Here is a 27,448-nt window from a genome sequence, read left to right as displayed (position 1 = left end):
ACAAAATCATATATTTGACTCAGATGCTCTATAATCTTAAGTTGTAAACAAAAAAAAAAATTATTCAATGGACGTTAGGGCAAAACGAGCCACTAAATAAAATAGAAGTAAAATGAACTCATACACTATTATAAATAACGTAAGTTCTTTTATCAAAAATTTTTTAGAGAATTTCAAATAATTTTTAGGAAACTGAAAAATTTTGAGCGATTTTTGAATAGATATTTGTATCGATTACGGGTTCAAAGTACATTGTCATTCAACATTAAAATAGTATCTATTTTGAGCCTTCTGATACTAAATATTATATTTTAATCTTTATATAAATTCTAAATTTTGTTTCGGGAATAGAAAAGCTTGAGGGTACACTGAAAAAAAAATATTTTTTTCCCTGAATCCAAAGTATTATCGATTCAGTATTCCTATAGTGAGTAAACGTATTCTTACTGTAAGAAACCTCGTATAATTCCCACAGCAATACCAAGTTTTCTTGTGGGACTAAAACTTTATACTATTTTACTGTAGCAAATTCAGTGGTGTCTCCAGTGCTTACATACTTATCCTATAGCAATGTTTATTTTCCGCACTTGTACCTCATGTTATCATGAGATAGAAATAAGAGTGCAAGTGACAACAAATATTAAAATTATACGTGCAATATTCTTTTTTATAATTATAAAATTATTAATTAGTATTTATGCGATTATGGTCTCAATTGTTGACAGTACATCTGTTATAATAAAAAATTTTCCTATTTACTTTATTGACATGCATGAATGTATGTAGAGTTAAATTTATTTAATTTTAATTGTGGTTTTATGCCTATTGCAATACCGAGTTTCGCTAGAGTCAGAATACGTATTTCTCCGTAAAATAAACTTTGGTATTCTTACAAACATATGTACAAACATGTTTAAAAGGGCTTAAATTCTTAATGCTGCATTTAACAGAAATGAAAATGAATTTAAGCAAGCAATTGTGATTAGGAGGATTCCGAGAGTTCAAAAGTGAAAGCTTTAATTCTCAAGCAGTTTAACAACTAAAAGCAATAAATGGGTTATTTTTATATTAAATTTCCGATCTAATTGATAGCTTAAATCTTTTAAGCTCAGTTGCAACTTTCAAGAAATTAAAATGAACATATACTTAAAAAAGTAACAATAAAAACGATTTTGACGATATTATCAGAATATACAAATAGAGAAACATAAGAGTACGTTTTGATCGTAAATACGATGAATTTTTTACCATTCACTTGCATTTACATAAATCCGTCCAGTGTAGACTTTGCTGACATGAAAAGGGTTCTGCTCTAACCATCGACTTTATGACAAGTTTAATAATAGTATGGGACAAAGACTGTCTGAGTGTCCTACTATGGACTATATTTTATTCAACAATTGCCCGATTTACGCGATTAATGAAAATCTGCTAAGCGAAGTCTATGGCTGTTTAGTGGCACGGTGCACTCACGAAATTACAACAAACCATCGACTCTAAAATTCAGAATTCATATTTAATTGATTTAAAATTCACTTTAATGTTTTAATTATTAATTTAAATAATTATTAATAAAAACAATGCAACAACAATCACGTGGTACAGCACTCTACATATGATGAATTGAAGTAACTATATTTAGTGTACTAGCCGTTCAACATAAATTTTGACCAAAAAATTTAATCCGCTTACCGAGTTCTTATGATGTTTAATAAATGGAGTTCAGTCGAAAATACTTGAGACGCGTTGTGAAATTTCATTATAACACTAACTTTTTGCAACACCGCTGAAAAACGAAGAAATCTACTTTGACTTAATTCAATTTCTTTGCACCGGTCAATAAACAGCCATTTAGAGTTCACAATCCAGGCATCATACAGCATGCAAATCAGGCATGCGTTGAATAATAACTATTTATGATGTAAGTCGGATAAGCAACACATCATGACATGGGTCGGTTCCAGAATAAGCCGTCAGATTACGCTGTGTCACAAGAGATCGAGCAAGGAGTTTTCCTTGGGCACTAATATCCTCACTCGTTCTCTTGTGAAACAAACCAAATAGAGACGAATTGTGGAAAGGACTCATGCCAAACTTGTCATTTACCAGACAAATAACATGCAACATTTTATATATTCAACGATTTAGAAGTTCAATTTATAGAAAAAACTATCACTAATTAATTAATAACTAACATTACAAGTATGTTGCATTTTTGACAAAATTAGCAGAGGTTAATGTGTGGTACATAGAACGCGCAAGTCCTCACGAGTTCCCACTAGTAACCTCTAGTGTATAGCTATATATCATTACGTCAGTCGGTAAAAAAAATTTCATTCTTTAAAATATGTACGTAACTAAAACTAACCATAATATTTGTAAGTTAGTGCAATAAGAATATAAATCATGCAATAATGGTTCCTACTATAGTGCTGTATGAAATAATAAAGTGATATAGTATAGACATTAGGAATTCGTCGTTACTCCACCGCCATCCGACGCTCTTAAATTGAACTTCTGAGGCAGAGATTGCATAAATATACTATTTCATGCAACTAGATCATTTATTTGATTCAACAAATTCCTTAAATAAATTATATGTATATGTTTTATTAGAATTTTTTCAATCAATGGTTTTCATAAAACAGTACACAGAAAAAAAATCGTTATTTTTCATACGTTAATATAAGGTTTTACTATGTCAACATAGGAATAAATTCTATGATACAGAAAGTTTTTTTTTGTTATCATAAGAATTATTTCTGTGTTGATATAGTAAAAAATCCTATAATAGCATGGAAATTATCCCTACATGATCATAGTAATAATTTTTGTAGTATTATAAAAATTGTTTCTATGTGCCTTAAAAAAAATTCTTATGTAAATAAAGTTAATCCTTTGTGCGTCAAATTCTTCAGGATTCTTCGTGTGAGCTGTAGTGGAGATACAATTATGTATTAGTGTTGTCATGTAGTGTAGGTATATCCGTACGCCCTCTTTTACTTATGCGCGATAGAAACTAGTGAGGTTAGGAATTATTTGACGTTTAGATAAATATATTTCGTTAATATCTATATTTTAAATTAAATTGATTGAAAAAATCGAAATTTCTTTAAATGAAATAATTTGTTTGCGAATTTTAGGAATTTAACTTATGAACTTGAAGTTCCCAACGTTGAATGCCAACGAGTTTTCAAATTCCTAGAAAGCAGAGAAAAATATTCCTATCGGTAAAATAAGGTGCCGGATGTTGTAAAAATTACAAAATAAACTGCTTCTGGATACCGGAGGCCAAGTCCCACCAACACAAATCAATCATTCAAATTTAAAAATAAAAAAAAAAAATACTCATACACTTTTGTTCACCGCGAAAAAATTATAGAGGGTCTATTACGCTTATATTGACTCAGAAAAAAATCAGATAGTATCCAAGATTTTTTCCTGAGCTAATATGAGTGTAATAGTTTCCCATATTTTTTTCGCAGTGAACAAAAGTGTACAAGGATTTTTTTCGGATTGTTAAAAATGTCTCTACTGACATCCGTGAGTGGATTGACTGGGTTCCGGAGCACGGAGGGTATCCAAGATTTTTTTTTGAGCTAATATAAGTGTAATAGACCCTCCATAAATTTTTCGCGGTGAACAAAAGCGTACGAGTATTTTTTTGGATTTTTAAATTTGAAACCTTGATTTGTGATCCACCTTATTATAAATAATGTTGATTTGTAGATAAATAAAATATTTTATAAATCAGAGAATTTAGTTTTAAGAATTTTACATAAACTTTTAGATAGAAATAACTTTTCATGATGGGCTTATGAAAATGCTTTTAATGAAATGTTTCATTTGTTTGGAGATTTATTCAGCTAGTTACTTAAACAATAAAGAAAAAAAAAATTATTTGAAAATAAATTACCTTGTTCAGGACCAGATGCTTGATTTATTTCGAGTTTATTAAGTGGTGCAACAGTCTCTTGTTTAACAACTGGAACTAAATCATTAGCGATTTGCGGTGCGGCAACTCCCGATGGCGCTAAAACCTGGACATCCGGTGCAGTTCTGTCTTCAGTGTAAAGTAGAAAACAAATTGTCAGCCAAACAGTTGTCCCCAGTACAGCTGCTTTTAGCCATAGCGATCGTCGACGTGGAAAGGCCGCCATTATTATTACTATTATTTTGTTTTTATATTTTATTTTATTAATTTTACTTTTTTCAGTACTCTACTTTTTGTATTTATTCAGTTTACATTCTACAAATATATATAGATATACCTATATATTTTTTACCCGTGAATTCGCCGGCGTCGGCACTTTTTTACTAATTCCAAAGCCGGACGCTCGGCGTTATCTCAGCAACATTTTGTCCCAGTTATTTGAATTTTTATTCGTCACTCAAAACGTATTCCAATTCAATAAAAAAAAACTCTTACGATAATTTCTATAAATATATATTTGAATTTATATCTTCAATTTATTAAAATTATTTCAAACCGTTTTAAATTTATAATTTAATGTCTATAAATAAATTTAATTTATACATTTTCTCTTCTTCAACAGGATATGTCAAAATATCACAAATGTAATTGATTCTATTTCAGGATCTCTCTTTCTCTCCTTTTTTTTTTTTTATCAACTTTTCAATTCAAAAAAACTTTATGGCACCTTATTATATAGCTTTGGAAGATTTATGTCTTCGACGGTAATAAAAAAAAATCCGAAAAAAAATTTCTTTCTAGAGAAGTGCTGTTTAATGCGATGTGTCGATATTGATATGAAAAAGTTTTTTATTTAAATTTATCGAGTATATAAAGATAATATCTTTTTTTTTCTCACTTATTATTTCTTTTTATAGGCAAAAATTATGTTGTTATTTTATTTTTAAACTGAAGTCTTAATCTGTAACAAAAAAAAAAAAAATTAATTAATTAGTGAATTAAAAAAAAATTTATTGTATAAATTTAATTAATTACAAAAATAAGGGGCTTAATTATACCTATTAAATGAATGGGAATCAACTGGTCATAGATTGAGTGTAGAGTACTCGTTTTTTTTAGGGGTTGATTTAATAATTATAAAAAAAATGTCTATCCGAGATTAATAATGTCCGTGTCTTTTATAAGCTGAGTAATTCAAGCAATTACTGCCCAATTATTTAAAATTTAATGATGAATTCAAAATTATAAATTTGGGAAATAGATTGCGCTTCTAGTGTATTTAAGAAACATTTTTTCGGTTTGCCTATAAATAGGCAAATATGATATATTTTAATTGTAAGTATTTTTTCTTGATCCCCGACCCGAAAGTACGGACTTCCTGGCTGCTTTTTGCTCCAGAAAGAACAACTTTTGTGGCTTACACGAATTACAGCGCGCTCTAGTGGACTACGTTTTTTTTTCTGGCTCAGTCGTGTAACTATATTCACAAGCGCGTTTGTTCAGTGTACTCACACATGAACAATACACTATAAAGGATATAGTATACAGTGCTGGCGTACTGATAGCTCAACATAACCAACACAGATCATTTTAAATCGTGATAATTACTATAATTTTTAAGAGTTAATACTACTGAGTGATATTAAGGGCATTCTCAGACTGTACCCCCCGCTTTTTAAAAAATTTCTATGGATTTCAACTATTATAACCATATGAAAATTTTACTAATTAATTGAAAAAAAATAAAAACCTTAGTTGGAAAAAGAAGAACGTAGTCGTAATTTCACCGAAGTATTACAATTTATAAAGAATGACTTGCAATTGATATCAGTTGGGAGTTAAATGAGATTTGTTAAATAAATTTTAGTCTGTAAAATTTTGAAAATTCGAATTATAAAGTTGACATGAAGATTTTTCTGAAATTTATTTTACAAATTTCGTTCAGCTTCCAATTGATATCAATTGCAAGTAATTTTTTTTTTAAATCTATATCTTAACGAAATTACGACTACGTTTTTCCTTTTTTGATTAAAGTTTTAATTTTTTTTTAATTAATTAACATAAGTTTGAGACGGTTATGAGAGATGTAAGCCATTGAAATTTTTTAAATAGTGGGGGGCACTGTCTAAGCTCCAGGGATGGCCTGCAGGATCAATTATTTTTCAGATTTTTTTTTTTTTAGCCCACCCCCGACCAGCAAAACCTCGGCTTCGCCTCGGTTTTGCAAAAGTCAGGCGGGCCACCCCCTCCCCCCGCCTGCATCCGTATTTCCTTACTTTCGGTTGGAGATCAAGAAAAATAGTACACAACCCACGGCCAGAATGTTGGATACCCTGACACATGGAATATAGATGCGTCAGAAAATCCAACGTTCTGGCCTAGGGTAGTAATATACTATTTATAAGCTAAGGACATTTTTTGACGACAGTGACTAAAACACAATGTGTTGTTTTTATCCAGCATTTTATTATGGACACGAATTTCGAGTTAATATCAGCTAAAACGTATTCTTGATATTTTTATTTTTATTTAAATATGTATATATATATATATATATATATACAAGTTGTCACCCGTTGCTTCGTCTAGTAGATTATGAGACATTTATATTGTTGTCGAAAATTCGAACAAAAATCACCTCTTAGTTGATTATCGAAAAAATACCAATAATGTTAGATTTATTTATATGTGTAAAGAACCTTTTTTACAAGATTCAAGTTTATAAGTCTTAAAGTTAAAATCGTAACCATTTTCATTTTTGACCCTGCTGCACCACCTTCGAAGTTAATTTTTAAAAAAATACCAGTAATGGTGGGTTTTTGTAAGTGTATATAAGAAAAAATAGTACCAAAGTCCAAGTCTATAGATATTAAAGTTAAATAACAGAAATTTCGGTATTTCTGACCCATCCGAGATGTTCCTCGCAGTCAATTTTCGGCAAAATACTAGTAATGGTGAATTCTCATGAGTGTAAGGAACTTATGTACCAAATTTCAAATCTCCAGGTCTTATAGTTATAAAATGGAAATATTTTTATCTTCGATACAGCCGCGACCCCTTTCGGAGTTGGGTTTTTGAAAAAAAAATCAGTAATGGCGAATTAGTAAAGAATATGTGTGCCAAAGATCAATTCTGTAGGTCTAATAAAACAACAGGAGTATTTTCATCTTTCGTGCCACCACGACCCCCCTTGGAGTTCATTTTCTGAAAAATACCAGTAATGGTAGATGATTGTAAGTGTAAAAGATATTTGTACCAGGGTCCAAGCCTGTAAGTATTGTAGTTCTAAAACTGAACTTTTTTATCTTTGATCCCACCACAACCTCCCTAAACTGGGAATATTATTATCTTTGATGCTCCCGCGAACCCCCTCGATGTAGGATTTTGACATTAATATCCATAGTAATAGATTCTTATAAATGTAAGGAATTGTCCAATATTTGAGATTCGTAATTTGTCAATATAGAAACAAATGGCTATCAGATGCTTATTCAAGATGGTGTTCAAAAACAAGTAAAAACAGCGATTTGTAAAATTTAATTGTTTTTATGGTCAGCGTACTGTTTATCGACATAATACATATCGCCTATGATTTGCAAGATTTCATATGTTCTCACTCTACCCCAAGTTTCATCATAATCAATCAAGCCGTTTTCAAGTTATAAGAGGATATACATACACACAGATAGACGGACAGAAGTTGTAAAAATTGTAGAATTGCTCTCTTAAAATGAATCAGTGAAAAAAAGTGCAAATCAGTGAATATTCGCTGATTGAAGTACTTTTCATTGATTCATTTAAGAGAGTAGAATCGGTGAGTCATAAAACGAATATTTAGAAATATTATAACACATAGTTTATGACTACTATAGTTACCAGAGCTAAAATGATCAAATAAGCTTGTGTATATTAGCGTCACATTTTCGTTGAACAACACTTTTCGTGACATATTCTCACTTCATCGCACTCTATACACGCACTGCAAAAAATTTTACCGAGAACGCAATGAAATGCAACAAAAAAAAACTTTCTATTTACTACGCATGCGAAATAATTTTTCGCTCAGAATTCACTCCCAATTTTTCACAGTGCAATATGAAAATTAGATTGGTTAACAATTTTATAAAACCAAGACATAAATTCAATCACATTACTAACCTCAAAAGCCACCAAAATAATCAAACCTATCAATATCTTATACTTACAAATAATGTATATTTATATGTTAATATATCAATTAATACAAAGCTGCATCTTCATACATAATACAGAGATTTTTTCAATCAGAGTAAAATATAATATATAAAAATATTAAAGAAAATTTATGACATACATACAATATGAGTTTAGTTTAGAAATTATCGTCACTAAACTGGTTGGAAAAAACCCATTGAAAAAAAGTATAACTACCGGAAATATTTCGGAAATTTAAAAAAATTGGGACCACTTTTCAATAATTTTGGAATCGTCACTACCACTTCTGAAAATTTTGTAATTGTCTGAAAATTAAAAAAAAAATTTAAAGAACCCGCTTCAAAGATTAGTTGTAAAAAAATGAAAATGAAACTCGCAGATTAGTATATTAAAACACTACGAGCGTTTATAAAAACTAAATCAAAATAATTATATATCTCATGTATAGTATTTATATAAAAAATCTTCTCATAGGTATTGCATGAATGATATCCATTCTTTAATAATAGTATTAAGAGAAAAAAATTATTAATAGTATAAGAGAAAAAAAAGTCCGATTAATTTTTTTTCTTTTCTTTTTATTTATGATTCTGGAGTAATGGAAGCTTATATAAGTTTTATCAGGTCACGAATTCTAATTTAACAACCACGTGCTTGCAAGAATGCGAATAAACTTAACTCTCATTAAGGTTTTCGCGTATGGTTATAGTATTCATGCGATATATATATATATATATATATATATATATATATTTATATATATCGCATGAACACATATGTATGTATATAATATATACCCAGTACAGCGTGTACTTGAAAATATCATAGTTGTTTTATGCAGAATAACAGCAAGTTAGAAAATACGGATATATATATATATATATATGAAAATATGCATATGTATGAATGTGGTTAGTATGAAATAATTATAACTATATGTAAGTTTTACCTCACCTCGTTGTTTTCCCCACCATTTCTCTTTGCCACCAAGCTACTTTACGCTTTTCCGTCTAGTTTTGTTTAAAATACAACACTCGCATTTAATTATAAATGCAATACTAATGTTTAATGTGTAATGCGAATAATGCGTGAGTTAGTAATCATTTATATGCATATTCAGCTTGAATTAAATACTCGACATTTTTTTTATTGCATTTTCGATAGTTATATTTATTCGAATATTTCTTTTAATAACTAGCGATTTTTTTTAAATTTGATCATTTTGTGAATAAGAATTTGTCTATGAATGTCTGTTTACGTACGATCTGTCGGAAGAATAAAATAATAAAAGGTCTTACTGCAACTTAGGAAACTTAATAAAATTAATTTAATTAAATAAAAAAAAAAAAAAATTGTATTTTTCTCCGGGTACTTTATCAAAGTTTATTTGACTTCAAGTTTTAACGAAAAGCAAATGGCTCTTTTTCTTTAGATATAAATTTTTCTGTTAATTATTTGAGGCTTAATTTTTTTTTTTCTGTTAGCGCTTCTAAAAGTTTCGAGAGAGAAATTTAATAAATATTCAAGTATACACCAAGGATACTTTGGTGTTATTGTTTTAATACGTTGAGTGAGTGAATAAAATTCGTGGATCCAGGTAAATCTGAAGTAAAGGGATTGCAGAGTGAGAATACAGTCAGTGAAAGAGCGAGAGTGGTTCGAACGAGCCCCAGGAGGCGGATAAACGTACGTAGTTGTATAGCAGGATAGAGGATTTGAAATCTGCATGATCCACTGAATGTGGCGGTTCGCCAGAAAGATTGGAAAGATAATTGGAAGTGGCATATGTTGCAAAAACAACTTATATATATATATATATATATATATATATGTATATATATATATATATATACATATATATATATGTATACCTGTAAACCTATATATATGATTAATTTTCTCGTTTCATATCTCGACTTTTGAATTTTTTACTTTTATTCTTTTTTACATTTTCATCCTTTTTTTTATTATTTTTATCTAGCTTTGTAAGTGGAATAATTTTTATAGCTGTCAACAGAAGCATTTGTCCGCTTTTCATCTCTGGGAAAAAAAATTCTTCTTATTATTATTATTATTATTATTATTATTATTATTATTTTTTTTTTTTTACGTTTTTGCTTAATTTAAATGAAAAACAAGTCTTGATAAAATAAAAGAGAATATTATTGCTCGACTCGACTTTCGTAGATGCGACACCTTTTTATTTCAGCATCCACTGCTTCTACTATTTCCACGCTAACGCCTGCAGCAACGGCTTCACTACCACCAATTCGCTATATATATATATATTTATATGTTTGAGTCGATCGCCAAAAGGATGAAATAAAAAAAACATTTAAAAAAAAAAAAATAAATAAATACAGATCTGTCTTGGCGACATACCGGTTAAAATTTTTTTTTATTATTTTATGGTTGATTGTTTTTTTTATATTGATAAGTTTCTTTTATATATTTTTTTACATAGTAAACAATGATAAAACAAATTATAACTACCAGTTTACTTTTTTTTTACCACGTTTTCATTAACTCGCTTCCATGTATGTCTGTTCAGGTGAAAGTTTGTAATTTATTTTTTTTTCAACTATCTTACTGATGAGCTAAAGACTTGAAATTCGGAATGTAGCTCAGAATTAGATGACAATGCAAGAAAATGAAAAAACAAAAACTAAAAGAACAATAAAGAAGAATACGAAATAGAAGAGGAAGAAAAGAAAACAATAAACAATAGGAATAAAAACAGAATTCGTACGTTTGTTTGTCTGTTCAGTACAAATCTTTATAATCAACTTAAAACTGGATGAGTTATATTCTTGAACGTAGCTCACAACTGGATGACAGATAAACATGCACCGTGTAGTGAAGATGCAATGAAGGAGATGGAAAGAATGCGAGGACTAGAACTATGAATAGAGTCATGTTCAAAATTTGTAGTTTAAAAAGATCTGGCTTTGATTTGTTTTAATATGCGGAGAAAAAAATCTAGCAACTTTTACTTAAAAATATGAGTCAAAATTACTAAATTCATATTGTACACTGTGAAAAATTCCCATTAAATTTTACTATGGGTGCATTGTAACCCCGGACCATAAGAAAACTGGTAAAAAATTTACAAGCGTCCCATAGTAAACGTACGCGCATAGGTCCCAATCGTGTCGTCTGCGCATACTGTTTACTATGGGACACTTGTAAATTTTGTGCCAGTTTTCTTATGGTCCGGTGTTACAATGCACCCATAGTAAAATTTGTCGGAAATTTTTCACAGTGTAATTTTAAAACGCTATTGAAATTGTGTTATTCTTACTATCTTGAGAATTTAATTTTTATTTACATTTAATAATTTTTATTATTAAAATATGGCAATAAATATAAACTGCATTAGTAAACTTTACTACATATTTAGTAAATTTTACTATCCCGTTTAGTAAATTTTACTATATTAGAATGGAAATAAATTTTTAGTTAATTTCTATATTTCTACAGAATAAAAATCGTTGAGTCGTATAATAAAATATACACGGAGAGAAAATTATGGTAACAGTTACAATATATTAAAGGAATAGTTCCCATGATGCATGGTAACCGGTTTTTTTGAAATGTTGATTATAGGAACGGCACCCATATATATATTATGGTAATCATTCCTATAATTATAGGTATAATTCCTGTATGGTGTTGGAATAGTTCCTATGGAATTATGGTAATCATTACCATGTAACTATGATAATGGTTACCATTATATTATGGTAACCATAACCATAATATTATGGTAATAATTTCCATACATTATGGTAATCGTTAACATAATATTATGGTAACTATCACCATAATATTATAGTAACCATTACCATAATATTATGGTAACCATTATCATAATATTATGGTAATAATTTCCATATATTATGGGAATGATTACCATAATATATAGGGTTTATTCCCATATACACTTAGGAACCGTTACAATGTGGTTATAGGATTGGTTCCTATTTGCTCATGGAAACTATTCCTATGAGTATGGTAATCATTACCATGATTCTTTTACATGCGATATGGGAACTGTTACCATAATGATAGGGATTGTTCCCATACTTATGGGAACTTTTCCAAGAAAGTAGGGGTCTATATCCCATAATCCTAAGTAATCATTACCATAACGGTATAGGATGATATTTCATAAGTGTACTCGGAACGGCTACCATAATTTTCTCTCCGTGTATAACAAAATGTTTAGTAATAATTGAATATTTCCTTTATAAAATTTTCTATCGGATTAATAAAAAATACTAATGAATAACTAATAAAAGTAATAATGTAGCAATTTTTCAGATAAGCATATAGTATTAATTACTGTTTTAAATGATGCGAAGCATCTTGAGTCGTGCTTTACGATCGAAAAATTTTTTTTGTCTCACTTCGGCAACTATTTTTGCTTGGTTCTTAATTGTTTTTTTTTTTATTTTTTCAAAAAAAAAAAAAAATAGTATATTACACTTCCAGGGCAATAAAGTAAGAAATGTCTCAAATCACATGTATTTGTTAGCCGAAGCCAAGCCGAGTCTTTTAAAAATAATTGAAAAAATAGCTCTGGAATGCATAGCCCGGAACGAGATGTAAATATAGTTAAAAGGTATTCTTACAAGAATGACTATTACAGCTAAGTTCGGTAACATTGCTACAAACAAAAAAAGTTTATAGACGTAACTAAAATGACTTTTCACTACAACTACGTGAAAACTCAAATTTTGGTCCTGTTCAACAGAAAAGAAATTGCACTTTTCATAAATAGAAAAATAAGTGATATAAATATGAGTATGCACCAACTTTCCCTCAATCAATAACAGAAATTAGAACTTTTCTTTATAGATATACCCGGGTCAAAAATAAAACTTGTTTCAGGCTCGCTTCAACTTACTTTTTTTTGAAGTTATCGATTTGCCGCTGGTATTCCGATAAGATCTTGACTTTTTCAACTTTTATTAAATTTTTGTCAATTTTAGAGCTTGTTGAATCTTAGTTTGAACTTATTCGTCTTCACTCGAGCACAATAGTTATTCACCTTACTTTTGACTTGCTGAACCAAGTCGAAGAAAATCTTTGTGACGCTACTTTACAATAATGAGTGTAATAATTATTATGAATGATTAACCATTCTCGGTTTCAGATTAGACGTCAAATTTACACTCGTTTTCTCAAATTCCCGCCACAAAGTAATTTAGGCTCATATCACAACATCGAGATTATTGATAAATCGCCACTTTGCGGCCTTATGGCATAAATATCAATTATTCGCCTTACTTTAAACGCTACAACAATTCAAAAGCAAGCAATATTTTTTAGTGCCAAATGTGTGTTTCGCGTTTCACCTTAGTTTTGAATTTTTCGGCTTATAATTTTAGTCTAATAAGTTTAAATCAAGTCAATTTCGACTTGATTTTGACTTTCTTGGCTGAAATCGTGACGAAGGAAGCTAGTTAAGTCAAAACCAAGGCGATAACTCAATGTATTTCATTATCTCCGTAAAAAAAAGTCGAGTTTGTCTTGTGTAAAACGGCTCTAAATTTCAACTTATTAAGCCCAGTTTAACTCAAGTTTTATTTTTGACCTGGTTAGCAAAAAATAATATGCACACCACAGAGGGAGTTGAAATATCTTAACCCGCGTGTTTATTCATTACACACATACAGGTTGAAATTACCTTTTTGTTTCTCTCATTGTTTAACATATTATTTTTTCGTTTAACACGTTTTCTCGTAGAGAACCTTTCTTTACCTATAAACAAGTGGGTATTGCCTTTTTCTTTCTTAGTTTATTTTTCCGGTTTTTTATTTTTCTAACAGCTCTTAATTTTCGTCAAAAAGTTAGTTCAATTTTAACAAATAAAAATACATCATTTAAATTATATTTTCGTAAGCATAAAAAAAAATATCCGTTTTTTCTGGCACCAGTTTCATTTCTCACCAGGGAAATTGAGTAGTCACGAATGAATGAATGAACGAACGCAAAAGATGAGGCTATCCGATATACTCCTCGATGAAGAGATACGTGTTCGGGTTTCATGAAAAGGATGGTTTTGATATTGCCCACGATACTATCGATAATATCATAGATATATTTTTACACCCATCCGCATGTATATATACACAAAGAGACGAGAACGATTGATACACGTGATCCTATTCAGTTTTAAATTTAATACTAAAATCTAATCGTTAAAGTATATCACTTATTTGGTATATGCATGTATACCAAATAAATGATATCATATATATATATATATATATATATATATATATATATATATATATATATATATATATATACAGAAAAAGAGACCATTAACTGATGTACGTGAATGTCAAACAGCTTCTGGTTGGTGCAATTGCACGTAGCATAGAGTCTAGGACATTAAAGCAACTCGGACAATGAGTTTAAGCTCAGAGGCCAATAAAGAGTTAACACGATAACCACTAATGGAGTAATAGGCATTCTTGTCGCGGACGAACTAGCCTCTGATGCTGGACTCAAGCCAAATAAGTACCCTATTCTATTATACGTATATTATAACATCACACTTGTATTATTTTTTTTTCTTTGCCTTTTGCCTTTGCTTCATTTTTATCTGTTTTTTTTCTTTCTTTCCTTCTTTTATATACTCGGCTGTGCTTTATAACTTCTTCTCAATTGTTCGAGACTCACTGGGCTATAACATTAAACAAGTCCAAGTGGAAAAGCCGGCGCTTTACTTAACTTACTGTACTTTTCTTCTCTATGATCGAGCAACGAGTGAGAAAAACGGAAAGAAGTTAAATGTGTAAGAGCCGGTGTAATCGAGGATTTCCTGTCTAATGCTCGATTTATTTTATGGTTTATTGCATGAAAAATTGGACTATTACTTTTCGGAAATTTTTGTAAGTTAGTTTTTTTTTTATTTATTTATTTGTTCAGCAAATTGATTATTTATCTTAAGATTTATTCGTTTTTTTTTAAGAAAAGTAAAAAAATATAAAATGGAGTATCGCGATTTGTTAACAAATGAAAATACTTCGTTATACTGAACAAGTCAGCCAATATAATAAATTTTTTTGATAATGAAGTAGCCAATAGTATAAAGGTAACATACATTATTTCACTCTAAAATGAATGAGTAAAATCTTCACTGATTCAGCCAGTGGCTCATTTCATTATTACTATCTCGAGTGAAAATATTGAACTTATAGTAAACTTATGTTAACTTATGAAGCTTACATCGAACTTACATAAACTTAATGAATAACATCAAGCTTAGTTAAACTTCGGTGAAGTCACAGTGAATAACAAAAGTATATATATATATATATATATATATATATATTATTTCCTACACGCAGAGAATTCTTTAATAAAAATTACCAAAAAATTTTAGGTCACAATGGGTCAACTCTATATTTTTGAGAATTATACAATTTATTTCAGTAATTGTTAGTAAATTTTTATTAAAATATGCTCTAAAAGATAACTATTTCTGACTAACCAAAAGATCTATTATTTTATTTTAATATTTGCAGTACAAAAAATCTGGGAGACGGTTGACCCTACAGGCTAGTCCAAAAACTTCCCACTGTTTTTTAGCTCGAAAAGTACAAATACATCATTGTAAATACACTTTTGAATTCATTGAACTCAAAAATATTTATTAATGCATCGGGTTTTTGAGCTCGGGGAGCTCGAAAACAGTTATGTCTTGCCTAGCGGTGGCAAATTCGATTCCAATTTTAATCAAGAGTCGACTTTTTTATTTTTTATTATTTTTTAGAGTTTGTTATCGGATGATCTTAAATTTACGGCTAATTACGGCTGACAAGCTCTTTTGATTGCCACAAAAACCATTCAAATCTGCTAATTGGTTAAAAAGTTATAGAAACTTTACACACGTACATATAGATTATCGATCGTCCTACTGAAAATCACAAGTATCATCCTATTTCAGTGCATTGTAAAAAGTATAGAGATAATTAAATGTGAGTGAAGTATTAGAAAAAATTTGAGTGTCTATAGATACTTATCGCTTACATACGCTTGTAATGTAAACACATAATTATACTTTCCTACTTAACAGCATTATTTAAATAATAATTCAAAAATACTAACGTATGATGGACAGCGTGGCTCAATGGATATAGATAAATTGAACGGAATATGACATAGGCTCGAATAGCTCAACTGGAAGAGCACGCGGTGCGATGCCGACATGGTCTGGGTTCGATTCCCAGTTTAGACTATCCATATTTTTCTCAATTTATTTATAAACTTTCCATTGAAAAGGTTCCTTCCTTATTTTAATTTACCTTTCCCACGGAAGTGTGGAACGCTTCACGGTATTTAGTCCCGTATATATTTGTAACAACCCGAGTTAAAATTTTAAAACCTTGCTAGAACCTAGAAATTCTAGGATCAAGAAAGAAAAGAATACTGAGTACTTAATTTGTATAGAAAAATAACTCCTATGTAAATTCTATAAATGTCAGTTACGGGCGAAAACGACATGTTTAGTTGTTATATAGGCGTTGAAATTCAAAATAATTAATACTTATCAGAGCCTAAACATTCTAAAAAGCCTATTTAGGCCTATGAATTCTGTAATATTTATTAGGGCCTAGTAGACCTACAGTTGTAATATATTTATTTGAACCTATCAATTTAAATTTAAAAAGAAAGATGATATTTTTCTGATATAGAAACGTTATAAGTTATTAAGTGTATAGAGTGCTAGTAGGGCTTCGATAGGCCCACCGAAAGATTTTAAATTAAAGTAAATTAGAATTTAAAGGACTAATGTAGGAGTTTGGAGTCAGTCATACGTAGAAAACTTAGGTCTTAATCAGGAATTTAAGAATTTATCTTACCAAATGAGAATGAATAATTTTTATGGGTATGTAGAGAGATGTTAAATTTTGATCTTTTAGAATTTACACTGTAAAAAATTCGCGGAGTGAATGCAGATTAAATCCGGAGTGAATGCGGAGTGAATGAATTTTTAATTATTCACTCTCCTCGGAGTGAAATTCATCCCGAAGGGGAGTATTCGCGGAGTATATGATTTTTTATTAATTTAATTCCTCCGGAGTGAGTTTTAAAGATAGAATTAATAAAATATAACTCCACTAAATGTAATCGAAGTAAAAACTCGTGTATTATATTGCTGATTAGCTGATACGCAAACACCACACACATATTCGGGGACACACGCACACACACATTTGCACTCACATTCGCACATACGCACGCACAACCGCACAAACCCAAACAAACGCACGCACACGCGCACATACACGTCCACACACACCGGAACTTACGCACGCATTCGCACACACGCACACACCCAAACACACACTCGCACACTCACCCCCGCAAATTGGCACACACACACATTTGTGCACACCCGAACACACGCATTTGCGCACGGGAGTGAAATAAAATCCGCATCTCTTCGCAATCACTTCGCTAAAAAAAACTCCCAATTCACTCTGCATGCGGAATGATTTTTTTTAAAACTCCGGAACTCCGAGTGGCGGAGTGAATCCGGAGTGAATTTGGATTTAATTTCACTCCGAATTCACTCCGGATTTTTTTACAGTGTGTAGGAGCTAATAAAAGCATAAAGTATGAAAAATACTCATTTAGGTCCGATTAAGAATGTCAAGTATTAAAATAGGTCTATTCAAGTATTTTGAGTACCTATAGCGCAGTCAAATAGCGACTCGGGAACAAATATACTTTTCTGTTTTACAGCATTATTTAAATAATTTACAAAACACAAATTATAATTTTTCTGACATAATTAACATAATTACATTTTGTTATTACTAAGTGAATGAATACATGTTCAGCTAATGAATGTATCCAACCCATTATGTTTTTCAGCTTTCTTTTAATTATAATTCTTTTTAAACTTACTTCTTTTATTTCATTTTTTACGAATAGTTTATCAAATATTTTCATTTAGCATAATCAATCACGATACAGTGGGTACAAATTTCTAAAATAAAGTTTAATCTATTGCTTTAACAAAATCACAATATATATTGTAAAGTTAGTTCGATGTATTTAAAAAATTTTTATGTCATTGGTAATTTGTACTATAATTTTATACTGTCTTTGTGCTACTAGCTATTACTCTAGTAATTTTTTTATAAAAAATTCTCATTTAAAAAACACCGTAAAATTCTTTGAGTGTATATTGCGTGGTAAGGGATGAAATACGACGATTCCAGAAAAGCGTGAAGTTGACTGCTTTAGCCGAAAGCGAGGGCTGACATCACCCGAAGTCGGAAATGTTGTTTCAACCCGTGCCACGCGCATGCAATTTTTCATATTACTTGCGATGGAATTAAGAATTTCAATGCAGTTGATATAAAAAGTATTATAATTTAATGTAATAATAAGATTATCGATTAAATGATAATTAATTCACAAAAACACTCATTACTCCCATCTACTCTCTAAAGATGAATCAGTGAAATTCACTTCAAATTAGTGAATATTAACTGGGAACCAGCTATATAAATACCATTGGTTGAATTAGTGATATATTTATAGCTGTGGAAATAGTGACTATCGACTGATTCGCAGTGAAGCTCACTAATACATTTTTAGAGGGTATAACAAAATGGCATACCATTGCCTTTATGATTTAATGGTGTTGTGGATTGATGGTGTTGTGGTTGCTCAGTATCCTTTAAGTTCCATTTTCGCCGGTCCGTAAAAATAAAAAAAAACGACGACATATTTTAATAATATGAACATCGGATTTTTTATTAGTATTACGGGTCAATCCCACTGATCTGATCAGCAGTTTTTTTCCACTAAAGCAAGCAGTAAATTAAATTGGTTTACTAGGTTACTATTACACAGAAACAAACAATGACTCTTAATAATTCAACTAGTGATAAAATTTCAACTTATTCAATTAGTGAATATATGCACTGTGACTCGGTGATAATACACTATTTCTTGTTTAGAGAGTATCTAGTCAATTTGCCTGAAATATATTTAGTCTCTAGAAGTGAATTAATAAGAATTATTGAATATTCATTATTTCGCAGTAAAAAATGTATTACTAATTTTAGAAAGTCGTACGATTTGCACTATGAATTAATGAATATTCACAATTTGCTGGTTAATTTTACGAATTTACTTTTAGTGAGTTAACTAAAAAAAAATTTTAATTATATTTACCAAGTTTGAATAACCTCAACGTGATTCTACATATGTAATATACTTATTTTAGTGACCAATTAATACAGTATACCGACGTTCATTAAAATTTGTATCCATTTCGAAACAATGTTTTATTGTTAATTAGCTTTTAATGAATAATGACACAATGAAGTGTCGTCTTATCAAAGTTTTATTTTAATAAAATCCATATCTGAAATATTTATCAATGTCTTCGATAAATACTTCTCAATAGATAATATTTTTTACTTACTGTAAAGTGTATGTTCGCTCACAATAGTATATCATTCGATTTCCTACAACTTTGATATAATTAAAAAGTAACTGAATAGTTTTAAAAGTTAGTAGTATTTAGTCTTAAAAAAAAACATTGTTAAAATAATTTCGATTTTTTTACTACTGTAATTTTGCAGCAATTGACTATGCGAAATTTTAAATAGAGACCAAAATTGTAAGTGATTAAATTCTCTTTACAATGACCACAAACAACATCAGGAGACATGGTAGTATCTCGCGCCAAGTACACGTTCAAATCAAACACATATATTTTATTTATCTCATATATTTTATGAGATAGTACAAATAAAAGTTCAACTCAATAATTAAATTCTAATTTAAATAATTTTTATCAGCAATCTTTTCACAAAAAATTAATTTGGATCTAAATAGTGAAAAAATCGTAAAAATTTCGAACAATCATAACTTCTAAATGAATTAACCGATTAACCTCATCTTCAAACTTGATGAAGATAATCATCCATAAAATAAATGTAGAAAATTTTATTAGAATCCGATAAGAATTGTAGGCGCGATAGTGTCTTCAAAAGTTGGTTCTATTACGTATATATACATATATAAATTTTTCAACGAATGGTACTTTTTGAACTCTACTTGACCAATTATGATAGGTTATGACAAAATTCCTTGAAAAATCGACCATGAGAACAAATACAATAGCTATATTCTTAAAAAATCTACCTAAAAAGTGTAACGATTCGTGAGAAAGAGCTATTACTCTGAAGGCGTGTCAGAAAATGAAACAGCGCATAGTAGTCACTAACAAATGTTGGTCTATCAGGTTCGTCTACTCCTACCGTAAGCAACTTGGCATAAATTCATATCATACATATACTCATACACAAATACTCATGCCTCCTATAGAGTACTTCATACCACTCATAAACCACCGCCTCACAATCTCATCGTCATCCTACATCATCAAGTCTCGTACAATGTTTGCTCATTTCCATATGAATTTTTCACACTCATGCTCACACCGAATCGCAATTAAAACGCACAGTTTTATTGCCGAGACAACAATTATTTTAATATTCAAGTCTGACGATAAAGAAATTATCATTTTTATTTCAATAAAGTTTGACATTTTAAGATTTATTTTATTGTTATTTTATTTATTATAATAATAAGATAGTTGAATTTACAATATTAAATTCCGGAAATATTGAAATATCTTATTTGTATTGAATGGGAAATTCTTTAATATAAATTTATGAAAGATAAAGTATTAATTCAAGGTAAGCGAAAACGTCTTGTAATTTTAAGATATCTTTTAAATATATGTAAGAGTCGAATTCTCCAATTATCGGTATTAATTTTGACAAGGGAATAAAGTTTATTTTTTCAAATAAAATTATATGGTCATTAAATTAAAACAATAATCAAAATTTTGATTTAGATTAATCTACTTAAAATGTTTATTTATAGTTTTGTGGAGAAAAAAAAGCGAACTGAAAATCTTTATTATAGCGAATTTCAAAATGTGAGAAAATTAGAACTTCTGTGAAACATTTCGAAATTCAAGAATAAATATAAAACAATTTCTCTAGTAACCTTGTGCAAGATATAAACTCATATTGTCGTTCTTAGTAAAAAAAAAAAAGATACCACCTCCATTTTTGATAAACTCGATTTTTGTAAATTATGCAGGAAGGCTAAAAAATAGTAAAAAAATCATTTTTTGTTGAAAAAAAAAAAGTATACATGTATATAAACCAAGTATCAACAATGTCTATTATGACGATAGGCAAAAGTGAATTTAAAAGTAGAATTTTCTCAAAAATGCAGAGTTGGGCGATTTTCTACGGAGCACAACGATTTGTGAACTAGTTTTGAATTCATTTACAAGAAATTAATATTTGTTTTATTAGCTCATAAAAAGGAGCAAAATTGTAAATATCTAATCTGGTGCGACCATTTTTTGATTAGGATCTGAACTTTTTAGTTATTCTTGAAGTAAGTAAAATAAAAATACAATTTATTAATTTGAAAATGAAAAGTTTAGCGTATAACCTAGTTGCGATTGCTTACAATCAGCGATTAATTTAAGCACCCGTGAAAATTGATACAGATTTGGAATCACTGTGGTTTTAAACTTGTAACAAATAAAACGCGTGTACTATTTTAACATCACTGATGATATTATTTTATAATCATGTTCTTTTTCTGCGTGCCTACTGTCATCTAACGACTTTTTGTAATTGAATTAAATTGCAAATAAATAAATCAAACTATCGAGTGAATTCCTGCGAACTACAAAGTGTTAAACTAGAGCTTCAAAGCTTAACATAAAGTTTGTTACACCGCGACTCTATATTGATTGAGAAATCAGCGAGAAGATTAACACCCCGTCTCTATTTTCCAGGGAAAATGATGAGGGTTGTGACGGACGTTAAAGTAAGAGATGTTCGCGAGAGTTTGATGTACAAGTCCCATTTTGAGGAAATTAACTTTTCAATGGGAAAACCCACATCTGGATTCCATCGGCTTTCACTTGAAGCTCATGCAAATCAACTAGATATACTCTGAGAGAATCAAATGAATATGTTAGTGCTCTCTGCAGGAAAATGAATTTTAATTTTTAGTCAGAACTTTATTAATAATTTACTTTTTTATTAGTTAAATAGTAATCGAGTTTTATTATTTCAGTGGATCAGTGGATGACGAACTTTTTTTTATTTTATCTTATTGAAATTAGATAGAAAATGTCTGAGTAAAAATTAGCAATGAAATTGAATTTAAATCAATTCGTATTAGGGTAAGCACTTGAGAAAACAAATTTTACTCATAAACAATTCCAGTATTTATTCAACAACTGAACGAACTTTAATGAGATTTAACATATGTATATAGAGAAAATTGGGTACGTTTAAATATAATATTTAAAGTCGAGTATTAATACTCATACTTATTGGAAACTATATTCTAAAGTTTTTATATTTAATAGAATTAATCGTCAATTTATTTTTGTGGTTTGTTCGAAAATTAGGTTTTCATTTATTTGAGAGCTTTCAGATTTCATAAAACGGCGATAAAAGGATTATAAGACTCTTGAATCCGAGGAAATGCTGCCAAAGATATGTATAAAAGAGAAATAAAGAGATTATACAAAATCTAAAGACGTTTTGAGTAACTTATTGTGGTATTTTTTTTCATTCTATTCAATCCTTTTACGAGTTTACTCCCAAGATATTTTTAGATAAACTCATTTTATTTAAACGCAACTTGAAATAAAAACTTAAAATACTTTCAAATCATAATTTATAAATATACTTTTTATCCTCTGATAAAAAGTACATGAAAAATGCATATAGTCACACGGAGAAAAAAATATAGTAAATTTTACTAAAAAATATGAGAATAATTACTAAATTTGGATAGTAATCTTGAAACGCGTATAATTTATATGAAAAATTCATAAACAGATAGGCATATTTTATAAGTCGTTTAGTAATTTCTCATATACAGGTTATAAAAAATCTCCTACATTGCATATTCATTTTTAGTTATGTTTAGTAAATTTTACTATCCCAGTTAAGTAAATTTTACTATCCCATTTACTAAATTTTACTATATTAGAATGGAAAAAAATGAAATGAAATTTTTATTAGCTTTTAACTTTATATTATTATTGCTATCATTTTGATTATTATTGTTATTGATGTCATCTGTATTGGTGTTGGTATCGATTTTTGTTTTTTGAAAAACCACTTGTTTTAACCGAGATTCGAACCCTGATCTTCCGCGCGCGAGTCCTTTACTATGCCGAGGATGGTTATTACACTCGTTTTTGTAAAATAGCATCACAATCACAACGCGTTACTAATGCCAAAAGGACGTATCTCAAAATAAACGCCTTTTTGGATCTGCAGAACAAAAAGGGCGTATAAAAAATTTTTTTTCTACAATCAACTCGGCTTCGCCTCGGCCAACAATCACATGTGATCTGAGGCTTTCTTACTTTATTTCCCTAGGTGTGTAATATACTATTTCGAACCAAGAAAAAAAATTTCTTCGCTCAAGAAAGTTTGCTCTTGGTTCAAAGAATTTCTGTTTCAGACTAAGAAAATGATGTCTTCTACGAAGTAAATAATTTCTTGATCTAAATAATTTTTTACTTCAATAAAATAAGAAATTACTTAATTCATTATCTACTCAAAATTTCGTTGTTCAAATGCTCATTTTGACATTTTTTTTTGTTATTATAAATACTATTTTATCAAAAATAATTTCCATTGTCTTGTTCTACTAAGTTTAGACTTTCAATTTAAAAAAATCGAAATTAAAATGTTAGTGAAAGTTATTTTTGATAAATTAATAATTATGATTATAGAACTAGATCACTGTATTCGAAAAATCTAACACTAAGTAGATAATTGGTTGAAAAAATATTGTCAAATTAATTGTTTAAAAGTTAAAACAATATTCTTCATTTTTTACAAAAATTTCTTTATTCAGTCTGATTTTTATTACTAATGACATAACGTATATGCAATAAAATATACGTTATTTATAATCATTGCAAGGAAAATTTAATTACTTACAATTTTAGTCCCAATGAAAAAATTTCAAAGATTTAATTGTCTCAACGTTAAAACTTAGAGCCGTAGAAAATTTTTAAATTATTTTAACATTAAAATTTAATTTCAATCTCCCATGGCTCTAACGTTAAAATTATTCAACTCACAGTATTTTTTAATGATACGGCGTTGTAGAGAATGATATTATCTTTCCAATGAACACCCACAATATTTATTTATCTTAAAAACTCACCGATACCGTAAGCCAACAAGTCAACTTAAAAAAAAAACCGTCATTTAAAATAAATAAGATAAGTATAAATAATAATTATAAGATGTATAATTAGTAATTATTATTAACCAGGAAGTGAGATTCAATAACAAAAACAAAATATGATAAACACGCAAATACGACAAAGTGGGCCTGCAAAAATCTATCGCGTTATGTCAACTGGTTGGCACGCAACGACAACAAGCGGCAATCGGTGAAATTCAACCGACAACATATAAATATATGCACATAAATATATGCAATACACAGTAAAACGACAACGTGTCACGTTTTACAGGAAATTTCAATCTTATCGCAAACACGCGACAATCTCCTCTCGGCATTCTTGCAAATACGCGGCAACTTGTTGTGTGCCCATAACAACTTTTTAAACATCATAGACCTATGTGATGACATTAATCGATTCGATACCCTATATATTATATATTGCGTAGATAAAAATATAATAATATTTCATTCATGTACATATATCTATAAATATTTGTAGACATGAATGTATAATCGATCAACACTTGAAATAACATTTTTGTATTTATGTATATTCATTTCTTTATATATATATATATATATAACGCTTGGCGTCACGATTTTTAAATACTCAGTCAAATGTCGATTGAATTTTTATTCACAATAAATCATCAATGAATATATATATATATATATATATATATATATATATATATATATATATATATATATATATATATATATATTAGGGTGGGTCAAAAAAATCAACAATTTTTTTTTTACAAATGCGATCGAAAAATGGGTTGCTAGACACCTTAAAAAAATTCTCACCAAATATGAGCTCTTAATTTTAATAGGAAGATCCTCCGCATCGCAGTTTTCTATTTTTTTCTCAGTCCAATAGAAAAAAATACATACCTCATCATTAATTGAATGTACAAAAAAATGTTCGAGAAGAATTTTGTAGGAAATTGAATGCTCTACAAAAAAGGTATCTTATATTTCTTCCGTAAACCTCACCATTCCAATGATATTGACGATTAAAGTTTAATCATTTTAAGACTAATTTCATTATTATTTATGAATTTTATAACTCGACAATAACTGACTATTATAAAATGCGCAATACTAATTGTTGTAGGAAATTAACTGCTCTATAAAAATGGTGTCTTATGTTTTGACGATTAAATTAAGCGTTCAAAAGATATTCATCATCAAACTTTAATATGTACTTATTTTTTTAGAGTTTTTTTTTTTTTCATATCTTATTGCAAGTTGTCAAAGAGCATTGAAAAAATTACCCTATTTATAATAAAAAATTGATGAAAATTAATAACTCAGTTTAAAATTGAAATAAAAAACTTTTCTATAATTAATTGGACATTTTTTTTCTCCAAAACTGAAATATATCATAATATATTTGTAATGAAAACGTTGCTTTTTTTATCAACAAATAATTTTACTAAGAGATAAATAATGCACAATTTGTTGTTTTAAATGTAGACTAAGATACTTACACATAAAAAAAAAACTTAATAAATATTTTGAAGTTTCTCAGCTGAGAAAAACTAAAATTCGTATAAGTGTTCTCAAAACTTATGAATTACATAGAAATTTTTTATTATCTTATCAAAAACTCTTAAAATTAGTACACATTAAAGTTTGATGATGAATATCTTTTGAACGCTTAATTTAATCGTCAAAACATAAGACACCATTTTTATAGAGCAGTTAATTTCCTACAACAATTAGTATTGCGCATTTTATAATAGTCAGTTATTGTCGAGTTATAAAATTCATAAATAATAATGAAATTAGTCTTAAAATGATTAAACTTTAATCGTCAATATCATTGGAATGGTGAGGTTTACGGAAGAAATATAAGATACCTTTTTTGTAGAGCATTCAATTTCCTACAAAATTCTTCTCGAACATTTTTTTGTACATTCAATTAATGATGAGGTATGTATTTTTTTTCTATTGGACTGAGAAAAAAATAGAAAACTGCGATGCGGAGGATCTTCCTATTAAAATTAAGAGCTCATATTTGGTGAGAATTTTTTTAAGGTGTCTAGCAACCCATTTTTCGACCGCATTTGTAAAAAAATTGTTGATTTTTTCGACCCACCTTAATATATATATATATATATATATATATATATATATATATATATATATATATATATATATATATATATATATATATATATATATATATATATATGTAAATTAAAGTATATTCAAATTCATTGAACTATAGAAATTAATTCAAAATATTTGATACCCAATAAACTGTAATATTATATTTTAATTAAAATCATAATAATAATAATAATAATAATAATAATAGTAAATATACCTAAAATTTTATTATTATTGGAATAAATAATTAATTATTATTATTATAAACATTAAAAATGATTTATTGACTCGGAGTTAAAATGAATGAAATTGCCGTGTGAATGAAAAGAATTATTTTGAAATAATATAAAGCAACATTTTGTAATATGTATAGGGATTACATTAAAATTCGTTTATTATATTTTCAATTTATCGTGAATATCGCGATTACCTCGGTCTCATTTTAGTACGAGCAGTATTAAATTGAATGGGTTATTCATATTGATTGACGATATTCGTTGGCGTGCCAAATGCGGAAAAAATTTGTGGAAAAAAAAAAAATATTTGTTACGTGCCGTGAAAAATTGAAATCAAAATACGTACTAAAAAAAATTTATAAATTAATTGCTTAACAATTATAAATCCGTGGTATTGGGATTGAACAACTGGTTAGAATATTTCGAGGATTAATCATCGTTACAATTAGTTTTTTTTTTTATTATTGATTTACTGGGCAATAAAAACTAATGGAAAACAAATAAAAAACAGTATCAAATAAATTGGATTAGTATTTGTTTAAATATTAACAAAACAAAATAGGACGAACTTATTACTTGCCTAAAATAAAAAATTTCTGTTGACAGTTTATTCTACAAATTACTTTAAAACTTTTCAAATAGTCGAAAATTTTTT

At 28.8% G+C, this 27,448-nt stretch overlaps 1 protein-coding gene across 7 annotated transcripts in view; it reads right to left on the bottom strand.

The window, feature by feature from the left end:
- LOC103578637 (putative polypeptide N-acetylgalactosaminyltransferase 9) overlaps positions 1 to 27,448 on the bottom strand; it is a 295,869-nt gene that overhangs the window by 109,584 nt on the left and 158,837 nt on the right. For 4 of the 7 annotated variants that reach the window (XM_053741866.1, XM_053741872.1, XM_053741868.1 and 1 more), the window contains exon 3: positions 3,917 to 4,895. In XM_053741866.1, coding sequence (XP_053597841.1) covers positions 3,917 to 4,160 — 244 coding nt within the window. In that variant the 5' untranslated portion in view covers positions 4,161 to 4,895. Of the gene's footprint in view, positions 1 to 3,916; positions 4,896 to 7,810; positions 8,214 to 18,779; positions 18,798 to 24,323; positions 24,608 to 27,448 lie in introns of those variants that run through there. The other 3 variants (XM_053741869.1, XM_053741871.1, XM_053741870.1) reach the window with 3 other exon arrangements.

The sequence above is a fragment of the Microplitis demolitor genome, chromosome 9 (assembly GCF_026212275.2).
Source record: "Microplitis demolitor isolate Queensland-Clemson2020A chromosome 9, iyMicDemo2.1a, whole genome shotgun sequence".
Lineage (NCBI taxonomy): Eukaryota > Metazoa > Arthropoda > Insecta > Hymenoptera > Braconidae > Microplitis > Microplitis demolitor.
Note: the sequence above shows the minus strand (reverse complement) of the source record. Positions and strands in the feature narration are given on the sequence as shown.